This window comes from Trichoderma aggressivum, assembly GCF_033847375.1.
Source record: "Trichoderma aggressivum f. europaeum strain CBS 100526 chromosome Unknown scaffold_004, whole genome shotgun sequence".
Taxonomy (NCBI): Eukaryota; Fungi; Ascomycota; class Sordariomycetes; order Hypocreales; family Hypocreaceae; genus Trichoderma; species Trichoderma aggressivum.
This window is the reverse complement of record NW_026946370.1, coordinates 120,603-131,410: the sequence shown is the minus strand read 5'-3', so window position 1 is coordinate 131,410 and position 10,808 is coordinate 120,603. Positions and strand designations below refer to the sequence as shown.

The window sequence follows — 10,808 nt, the reverse complement described above, 5'->3', positions numbered from 1 at the left end:
ACTGTCTAGCAAGCAGGGGTCGCATCAACAGATACTATAATCCGAATGACAAAAATGATATATTCTAGACCTGTGCTCAAGTATACGGCAGAAATGGGATTGTTTCTGTATTGGGGTAGAGAGCGAATTATATCGGCAGCAAAGCTAATCGCGTTTGGAGTTTCGCTGGATATGCAACCTTTGAGCTCCACGCTATGGCAGTGGATGTCATAGACATACATGTTTGGCGAGCAACTTTGACTATTTTGCATGATTCGAGGGGCTCAGCGATAACATTCCTTCGACGTGTCAGAGCAATTTTCGATGTCCTTCTCATTCCAGCCAACACGTTCACTAAAGAGAAAATAGCAATTCCAATATTGGACTCGTATACTGCATGACTACAACTGAGCGAAGCTGCGCGGTAAGCGGTTTTCGCCTTCCGTGTACGGCTGACCAGCTTCACTTCGGGCCATATCATTAACCCATTGCTCATTCCCCAGCAGTTCCAGCTTAGGCCCTTTCTGCGCCCATTTCATTGCCAGATAATACCAAGATAACGCATTCCCAACAGTCGAAACTTCGTCTGAAACGCCGGTTTTTGCGGCTTGTGACATTCGATCGTGTAATTTAAGATCCGTAAACAACTCCACCAAATGACCAGCGACTGCTTTCCAATCGCCCGGTTCAACGAGGTAGCCGTCGATTTTGTCTTTGATCTGAAGGGGTATCCCGCCGGCATTTGTAGCAATGACAGGGCGGCCAGCATGGAGTGCCTCAGAGACCTTGACTTCGAAACCTTCATACGTAGAAAGCTGAAGAACGACATGGGCATTTGCCATGAGACAATTCAGTAACTGGTCACATGGATCTAAGCGCATGACGCTCACATCACCCATGATGTGGGGATATCGGGTTTCTAGCTGCGTCATTACTTGGTCGTAAATGGCAATACCATCGGGGTCATCAACGGACGCATTGCCGCAGCTTTGTTTGAACAAAGTTAGCATTCACGCATGAAACATAATTATCAGATGGGGAAACTGACATGACGAGCTGGGGGATGGCGACACCACCATGATTTTCTAGCTGCTCTCGGAAACAAGCATACTAAAATGCCACAGTCGGGCCTCGTCAGCTCAAGAAAAAAAAATGGAGGTGTTTTATGATATTGGTTATACTCACAGCATCAACAACCGTTGGCAGCCCCTTGGCAGGATCGAAGCGGGATACTTGGATTATATATCTCCCTAAAGTGGATTTAGCACACATTGGAGGCACTTCCAGGATGAGTGCTGCATTTACTCACTTCTTGGCCACTGTAACTCTGTCATTCTCTCTGAGCGGCATTTAACGTTGTACAGATGGCCATAGTATCCGGTATCCCAGATTTCCATCGGTTTATTCAAGCCATCCAGCCTAGATGAGCATTAGTATGGCGTTCTTTCTTTCTTTATGACGCGGTACATACCAATCGGTCGTTGCAGGCATGTACAATACCTTCTCCTTAGGTACATTATGGGGTACAAAAGAAGGAATCGGGTGGCTAACGAATAAGTCGGCTTGCTTGATATTTTGCCAGAGAAAGTCCCAAATATCTGCTTGAGGTGAGCCAGCGACTTTGATCAAGTCCGTTCGAATCTGGATATGCGATCTGTAAAATACTGGCCGCGATGGCGTAAGTTTCTTGATGAGCGGAATGAGACAGGGCATTTGAGGATCGTCAATAATAACAACATCTGCGCCACCTTTGTCGGGTCGGCACAATGGCCCGCCGTCGGAGAACCAATATCGTTTGCCATTGTCGGTAATCCAGTCCACTATGGCGTTCTTTTCGTCCGCAGAGATGAATTCGCCATCAGAGCTTACTCCTTGCAGCGTATTGTGGATATTTTTGGTGATTCGAAACACTCCTGGGTGAGGTTTTGGAACTAAAGTGTTTTTTAATTCGTATCATAGTGTGTGTAACAGAAATTGGTGCTTGTTGGGATAAACAACATACCATACCAGCGGATATCTACTCCTAACACACGAGAAAGTCTCACGAGAGCGTGCCTCATCAATGCAACGCCGCCACCTTGAGGAGTGCTGCTGAAGAAAGCAATTTTGGTCTTATGCTTTCGTAGATTTTTTGCATAATGCATCACTGCTGCCCAAGTCGCGGAGTTGCATGTGGTTTTGTAATCATCGACCGAGATGAGCGGTGCTTGGAATGATGCATCAACTTCTACAATACCACGCCATGCAACATGTAAAAGAGGTGCCAACGAAGGACCAAAGTTCCTAGAATAGTCAATCTTTTGTGCGACCAGATTTATGCAGACAAATCCTTGATCAGGTAACATAACTTACATGATGCATTTTCGCGCCATTGAATCGGCTTGTTCGTCCACTCGTTTGGTAAGCCAGAGACTTATCCTCTCTGTATGTTCATGAGGCTGCTGAATAACAAGAGGAACAATGTCCAATTCCAGCCAAAGACGAGAGCAAAGTGTTGGACTCATCGTCTGCAACGCATGGGGAAGGCCGGCGCCAACTGCTTTAACGAAAGTGTTATGCTCGTACCACCTGATTGACTTGATGATGTAGTCGGCAAGGAAATCACGACCATTTGAGCCTTCTGGTGCTGATATCTTTTTAATCGCGAAATCAAGTAGGTACGTAGCATCACGAACAGCAAAGGAAACCAAATACTCTTTGTACCCGGCTGATGTAGCTGATATTCCAATGTATATGGGCTAAAAAACTCAGGTTAGCTACTGAAGAACTGTTTTGCTCTTCTTCTTCTTCTTGGTGAGAAAAAAAAACATCAAATATTCTTTTGGGCGCCCTTCGAAATTGATCGTATGAAGCTCACGGCGGAGACTGACAGTCAGGCTAAGGCCGAAACATCCTTCTTTCTCGACCAGTTTTTCCGCTTGCGACTTGCGACGAAGCGAAGCGCTGGCGTGAAACTCTTGACTAGACGCGTCACTCATCTTGATTTTTTTTCTATTGTCGTTTTTTGTTATAAAAAGAATTGTTTCCAAATTCAAAAAGCCTTGGGCTTATAAGTGGGATGTATGGTTAATTATACGATGGATAAGTATGATGTGAGGCCAGCTTGGGGGCCTCTGTCCAGGTGTATTGTGCTCAATCAAATTTAGCCAAAACAAGCAGCCAAAAAAGATCGAATTCAATTCGGGGATGGAGAGCAAATTTATACTCGAATCTCCGAAATTTAATGGCTAGCTTCTATAGGATATGAATGATTGCGTGGCGTGGATTGTCGCAGCTGAACATCTGGAGATGGTGCGATGAGATCGAGTACCGTGTCGAGAGATTCCTACATGAAGGTACGAGATCTTGTAGTGGCATCATTATGACATCAAACATTCAAGTACATGCGGATGTCTCCAGCCTTTTAAAAATAAGCTCTTTTTAGAGCCCCAGCTATATATATGTTTGAAGACGAGATAAAGGCCTAACGAGGTAATGAACTCTCTCGCTCCGCATAACGCCACAATAGATGATCAAACAACTTGCTGTTTAGAAGACACTCCTGCTGCACCCATTTCGGGTGTCGCTATCGTAGGATGCAATTATGTATATGTGAATCAAAACAGCTGGGTGTGGCAAGCTTGGCATGTGTAAGCAGGCCCGAGGCACGGAGGCTATGCATCTGCAACATGTGATGCACATACCATCATGCTGGACGGCTATTATCGCACCACCAAAGATACCTTGAATCTATTTATGTTAACATTTGAGCTCCCATTAACAGTAATTAGTATCAAATTTTTGCATTTGCGTAATTAAAAATGCATCTTACGCAATTGACTTCCAAGAGCTCACCAAGGTTCATATACTCGAATTTGTCGTCTGAATACAAGTAGATCATGCCGTGTAGCTCCGGCGCTTGTAGTTCTCGTCAGTCCACCAACTGGTAACAGCAGCGGCTGCTTCCGCCCGCATCGCCACATCTGATCCAAATTTTGCCTCCACGCTTCGCAAATTGGCTTTATAGTCATATGATATCAGAGGAGCTTGCTCATAGGGGTCAGTTTCGAGATGAATGAATTTCCATTCATAGTTGTCAAATACAGGGATAATCATTCTTCAGTTTGGCTGGCGAGCCTCCCCAACTGCAATTGTTGAGCCGCCTGGATTCATAACCGTAAATTGCCAGCCTCCTTGTCCAATTGTTTTTGAGAATTTCTGCAATAGCCGCAAGAGAGATTGACTTTCGTAATTTCGGACCATTGGTTGAGCTCGTAAGATGAGACAAGAAGACCCTCTCTTTATTTTTCTTCGCCGATGCTGAAACATCTCGCAAATAATTTCTTTAAAATAGTATGGTAACTTCAGGCAAGCAGTATTAGTACTTACCATCGACTAGATTCACTGGACCAAATTTAGCCGCCTCATTCTTCAACTCCCACCAGCTGAGTAGATCGGTGAATCCAATCTTTGGCATGAGACAATCCTGCTCGTCATATCTCATCGTTACAGATTGCATAAAAGATATCTTCCAATTGAATGACTTGAAAAAATCTCCAGATGTCTCATCGCCACTATGGTCCAATTGATTCAATGCCTCAAAGATATGGGGTAAGCACGGTTGGTAGATGTGAAGATTTTTCTCAACATTGAAGTCGGCTACAAGTCGAGTTATGCCACAATGGGTCCCCACTAATTTGCCCCAGAGCCATTTCTAGGGACTCTTGTCTCCATTTGTTGTATGTTCCGCTGTCGGTAAATGTGAGAATAGGTACGCAGTCGATCTTTCCAATCAAATGGTCAGACAACAGAATCGGAACCTGGCGAGGGATGTTCCAAGATATGGTAGCTACCGTGTTCATCTAACATAAGACAAAATTAGGATTGAGGATCAAGGGCACTTTATGAAGCAAATGTGGAGTAGGAATGCTCTATTATATGAGCGACGAGTCGAAGGAAAGGTGGAAAATCCAATATATGTAGGACCTTTGAATGGAGTACCATCCCTTTCAAGGTGAATCAATAGCCCTCTCTAGAAAGCACAGTCGGCGGGTATCGATATACATCTCGTGATGATCGCTAGCTATCGTAAATGACTCCATGGAAGCCCACTTCACGGTGCATGGGTAGTAGTTATATATGAGGAGGAAACGGACAATTGATCCTCCATAGCCTACCAGACGCATCTTATGCACTACGTCTTCTCCAACCCCCATTCCCAAATTGTTACCTGAACCTGATACATTCTTCCTTTTTTATTTGTATTGCAGCGGTTTCCTCCGCCACCCGGACCCGAAACACCCGAGTGAGCATCTCGTCGTAATCATCCCCCTTGCCCCTGATCTCACCAATAACTTGCTCTTCTTCTTCAACTAGCCCCTTAAAATCGAGCACTGTAGACGATGTGGGAAACCCTAGAACATGTTATGCTGTAAGATACTTCACTCTGGCATCAATAACTGGCGCCCACTCAAACCTCCGGTAAGCCGCTATATAATTGGGCTCACTACAGGCTGTATTAGTACGTAAACGGTTACTTGAGAGGCAATGATGAAATGGAGCAGCGATTTTAACATCGGCTGATGGTCAGAGAAGCCTTTCATTTAAGTCCATTGAGTATTGCGCTAACGTACGTATTGCGTTTCAAGTCTTGCGCAGAAACCGCGGACGGCTCTCTTTTGCCGGCGAAAAGCACATGCAGGGCGGTGAAAGTCGCTTTAAGAGAAACGGTTCATTGGTTTGTAAACGTAAAACTCTAATTGGTATAACGAAGAGGCTTTAGGTATGTCAATATGCACTTGGAGTCTGTGTCCCAGAGCGACACTAGAGCTATCTAGACGAACACCACCGATAAGAAGAAAAAAACTCGTGAATTACCAACACCGTAACAACCCAATCGTAACTATTCCCAGCCGCCAGCACCTCTCTCAGATGCTGGTGCGTGATTTAGACGGGCAAGCCTAGCCAAATCAATTACCGAGGATCACCTCACTAATAAGGCGCCTAAGAAGAATGAAGCGGAAATCTAGATCAAGCCGTGTTTCCGATTGAACGGCTTCGCCAATAGCATCACACGGTCGCCCCACGAGTGGAAAGATCTCATTCTCATAGCGTATTCGCCTCGTCTACGATCCAGATGCAATGTAGGGATCTACGGGCATATTACGGGATGTAGCATTGTGCATGCAGACATATATATTGCTAGGCGAATGCGAGGTCGCAGGGGCCGTGGAGTCTGCGTGACATGGCTCAATAGTACTAATTTTCAACACGCGATACTTCCAATAAGTACGATACTCGGAGAGAGTTGAGGTACTTTTTGCCTGAACCATGTCGCAGGGAACCGAGGCACAACGAACAACTCATCCGGGTGGCTACTGCATAGCTGTCGTACGCTTCCACTTGACTGTGTTCAACACACTATATATAGCCATTTTGCTATCCTCCTATGGCCGTTGAGGAATTATTAATGACAAAAATCCCATGGGATATAGCAACTACGAACTGAGCGTGCTTGTCTTAACGAAATATATATAGGTACCGAACCTTTGCTGTCGAACCTGTATCTACCTTACCTCTCATGATCAATAGCCCATCTATATCATCATCAATTATTCCTTTAGTTGAACACTAGCTAAAGTCAAAATGGTGTTGGCCTACAGTTCAGTAAAAGTTCTGCCAGTCCTGGCAGCCGGCGCTTTTGCTGCAGCAACCTACCCTCCCATCCCAACCGACTTGACAACACCAGTGCAACAACGAATTGCCGTTAACGGGCCCAATAGTATGTTTGCATCGATACCACGGATCAAATCTACATGTATGCTAATAAATCTTCTCTAGGCGTATCAATTGCCTGGAACACATATAAGCAACTCAGCCAGCCTTGCGTCGCATATGGCAATTCTGTCACAGCTTTGACACAGCAAACCTGCTCGCAAAGCTCTGTTACATATGAATCATCGCGCACTTGGTCGAATGTGGTGACTCTCAATAATCTATCACCGGCCACAACATACTACTATAAGATCGTCTCAACCAACTCAAGCGTGGATCACTTTTTCAGCCCCCGTGTCGCTGGAGATAAAACTCCGTTCTCCATCAACGCTATTATTGACTTGGGCGTCGTAGGTCCCGATGGATATACCATTCAAAATGACCAAACAAAGCGTGATACTATCCCAACCATCGATCCTTCGTTGAATCACACGACCATTCAGCGCCTGGCTCAAACAGTCGACGACTATGAATTTGTCATCCATCCCGGAGATCTGGCCTATGCTGATGATTGGATTGAGACACCGAAGAACATTTTTGATGGAAAAAATGCCTATCAAGCAATTCTGGAGCAGTTTTACGCCCAACTAGCTCCTATTTCTGGCCGCAAGCCGTATATGGCCAGTCCTGGCAACCACGAAGCTGCTTGTCAGGAGATCCCACACACCTCAGGACTCTGCAGTGCTGGGCAGCGTAACTTCAGGTATGCAACAGGAGTCTTCCGTTTGGCGTTGTGATACTGACTGTGTGCGACTAAGCGATTTCATCAATCGATTTGGCAAGACTATGCCCACTGTCTTTACCTCAACTTCAGCAAACAACACCGCAAAGATCAACGCAAACAAAGCACAGCAGCTTGCCAATCCTCCGTTCTGGTTTTCGTTCGAATACGGCATGGCGCATGTTGTCATGATCGACACGGAAACAGATTTTGCTGATGCTCCGGACGGCCCAGATGGCTCTGCCGGCCTCAACGGTGGACCATTTGGTGCTCCCAACCAGCAGCTGCAATTTCTTGAGTCGGACCTTGCTTCTGTTGATCGCAGCGTTACGCCGTGGCTTATTGTTGCAGGTCATCGACCATGGTACTCTACCGGAGGCTCAGGCTGCGCACCATGCCAGACAGCTTTTGAAGGACTGTTCTACAAATACGGAGTCGATCTTGGAGTTTTTGGCCATGTACACAACTCTCAGAGATTTTCCCCAGTATTTAACGGCACTGCTGATGCAGCCGGTATGACGAACCCGAAAGCACCGATGTACATCGTCGCCGGCGGCGCCGGTAACATAGAGGGGCTCTCCGCCGTCGGTACTAAACCTTCGTACACTGCATTCGCCTACGCAGATGATTTCAGTTATGCAACTATTCGCTTCTTGGATGAGCAAAACTTGCAAGTTGACTTCTATCAGTCATCAACAGGAAAGCTTCTGGACAGCTCGAAGCTCTTCAAGTCTCATAGCCAGCAATTCGTTGTTCAGTAATAGCACGCTTTAGAAATGATGTAGAAGATAGGTAAAATGCCTCAGAATCACCGATAATGAGCTTACAACAGTGGCAAATGTACCGCAACCAATTCTTACATGCTTGAGAAGTAACAAGGCGTCAGTTTGGGACACTACCATCGCCAAGCTCACTGTCCCTATATCCAGCAAAAAATACTGGCGAAAATGTTATCGCAACTAAGAAAACGAATGACAAAATAAGATTAGCATCAAATGTGACGTTGAGGATCTCAACGTTCCCATCATCTAACATCCACAGGCTGATTCAAGAATAGGGTATATGATGCTATTGGAAGTCATCCACTGCTTAGTGAATTCAGTGTCTAAACCGTGCATGTTTCGTGTAACTAGCGAATTCGGCCTCTATAGCGCAATGTGAAGCAAATATTCACCAGTGGTCATGAAGCGCAGACACTCTTCGCACGTCATTGCGCTGTAAGATCTGCGTCTTGTGAATACGAAATCTTCAAGAGCAACAGAGAGATAGCCAGTCGCTAACGAGAAGATATTTTGTCTCTTTTACCGACCAAGAGGCAGTAGCCCCGAATGGACAATTACAACTGTGAGTCCAACCATCTCCACGTTCTACCTCTCCTCGCGTGTGCCTCTAATTTACCGCGGTGTGCTTTAGATCAAGGTCAAAATCGACTGATTGAAAGTCCCTAAGCCCACTATATTAATTATTATTGTTGTTCGGAAAAAATTGCTTAGTCCTGGTGTCTCTGAATTATTTTCAGCTGTTCAATTAGTAGTCGCGGAATATGATACTTAATCAAGCCACCTAGTATGCTATTCAACCAGCTTCCACAAATACACCAATAGAGGGGTTACGCTACCGCATTATGCCTCCAATTATAAACTGGTAGTGTTGAACCCATACAGTACGGAGTAGATAAGCCTCAAACTACTGAGCCACTTTAATAACAAAGGCACTGTGCTCGCAATATGCGCACGTAATATAGTAGCCTATTCAATGAGGCTGGCGGTAGAAGAGCTGGGAGGTTATGACCAGCGTGTGGAGTCGTCAGTTCAGCGAGGCTATTCAGGAATAGTGATTGTACGTCAACCCGATCTGCCTACTCTATACTCCTTACAAGCACTTAGGCGGGTTGGTTAGAGATGCGATGGGCGACGTGTAAGTTTAAGGCATCTGAATCAATTACGTGTGAATTCCAGATGGAAATATAAATGAGCGTCCTTTCTGCTAGTGTTTTAATCCATCGTAACACCAATGCGAAGTAAATGCCCGCATAGAAGAAAGACTTCCATACAACGCCACGATGTCTCAGATTACTCTCTTCACTGATTCCAGGGTGCCTTGCCCACAACGCCTGCTCCTTACCATCCACGAGCTTAGACTCCAGATCAAGGATATCAGAGAGGTTGATATTTCCAAATTTGAACATAAGGTATAATACAATAATAGAACAAAAAGATTAATAATGCTACGATTCCACCATTCACTGACAGTTTTCAGCGTCCAGACATTGTGGTACTCAATCCTTTCGGCGCTGTGCCATTTATCCGGGACGACACATACGATCCTCCTTTGATGCTGACTGAATCGCGCGCTATTGCAAGATATCTATCGCAGGCGTACGGTAGCAGTGATATGTCTGCTTCGCTGCTCCCTGATCCAACAAACGTTGTTGCAGTCGCCAAGTTCGAAGAGGCAGCGTCAATTGAACTTACATCCTTCGATGCCTGCGCCAATCAGCTAGTATTTGAAGAGCTGTTTAAGCCGTATGTCCTTTCCGAACACCCACGCCACCAATTGAATAGAAAAGCTTTAAATTTCATTTTTTACTAACATTGTCTTTTGTGTTAGGTCGTGGTTTAACGGTGAGACTGATGTTGAAAAATGCAAGCTCCTTCGAGAGGGCGTTGTGCGAGCCGTTGGCTTGTTAGACAAGAGACTTACAGATCAACATTTCATGGCAGGAGACGTAAGTGACGGCCTGAAAAGCTTCCCCTTCAGGAGAACGGGATGAGAAAGGGAAACTGATAAAATTTAGAAATTGACGGTGGTCGATCTGTTCTTTGTCCCTTATATGCACCATCTGGTTAGAACCGTCTATCCAACCTTATTGGACTCTCGGCCCCATCTGAGTGCATGGTGGGAAAGAATAACGAGTCGAGAATCATACAAACATTTATTCGGCGACTCAAAAGGGAACTGAGGACGATTTACTTATCGCTACGCGAAATGCCTTTATTTGTGGGATCACATACCTTCATATTCTTAAAGCGTTCAGTGGTGGCAGCGCCGTTCCTTCTATATTCACTCCTCTTTAACCTATTCACAAAATGATCATATACTTCATCATACACTTCACGACGATCATAGAAACTTCATCGCCTAGTGTGAAAACATACTTTGTGATTCGAATTTATCCAAGAAGAAATTATATACGGCTCACTCTATGGGCCATTAATTGATAGATACACTGTGCAGGCACTTGACGCTACAGTGAATTAGAAGCTAGAGTTTGGCTGTAAAATTTCCTACTGCTGCATCCTAATTGCGGTACGTTAAGTACATTAGTGCGCTCTAGTAGCGTCTTGGAAACGCG

At 45.2% G+C, this 10,808-nt stretch overlaps 3 protein-coding genes across 3 annotated transcripts; 2 read left to right on the top strand and 1 right to left on the bottom strand.

Annotated features, from left to right (window-relative positions):
- Positions 1–380: 380 nt before the first annotated feature.
- On the bottom strand, positions 381–2,957 carry Triagg1_1615 (CAZyme family GT4; the record flags this gene model as incomplete). Its single annotated transcript, XM_062895705.1, has 8 exons — positions 381–966; positions 1,028–1,089; positions 1,165–1,229; positions 1,289–1,398; positions 1,451–1,910; positions 1,982–2,262; positions 2,332–2,717; positions 2,850–2,957. 8 exons carry the CDS (start codon positions 2,955–2,957, stop codon positions 381–383), a joined length of 2,058 nt encoding a protein of 685 aa, XP_062759154.1.
- A 3,646-nt stretch (positions 2,958–6,603) lies between these two features.
- Positions 6,604–8,214, top strand: Triagg1_1614 (uncharacterized protein; the record flags this gene model as incomplete). Its single annotated transcript, XM_062895704.1, has 3 exons — positions 6,604–6,739; positions 6,799–7,435; positions 7,491–8,214. The coding sequence occupies 3 exons, from the start codon at positions 6,604–6,606 to the stop codon at positions 8,212–8,214; spliced, it is 1,497 nt and encodes a 498-aa protein (XP_062759153.1).
- Positions 8,215–9,515: 1,301 nt separating this feature from the next.
- Positions 9,516–10,226, top strand: Triagg1_1613 (uncharacterized protein; the record flags this gene model as incomplete). Its single annotated transcript, XM_062895703.1, has 3 exons — positions 9,516–9,644; positions 9,713–9,978; positions 10,064–10,226. The coding sequence occupies 3 exons, from the start codon at positions 9,516–9,518 to the stop codon at positions 10,224–10,226; spliced, it is 558 nt and encodes a 185-aa protein (XP_062759152.1).
- Positions 10,227–10,808: the final 582 nt, after the last annotated feature.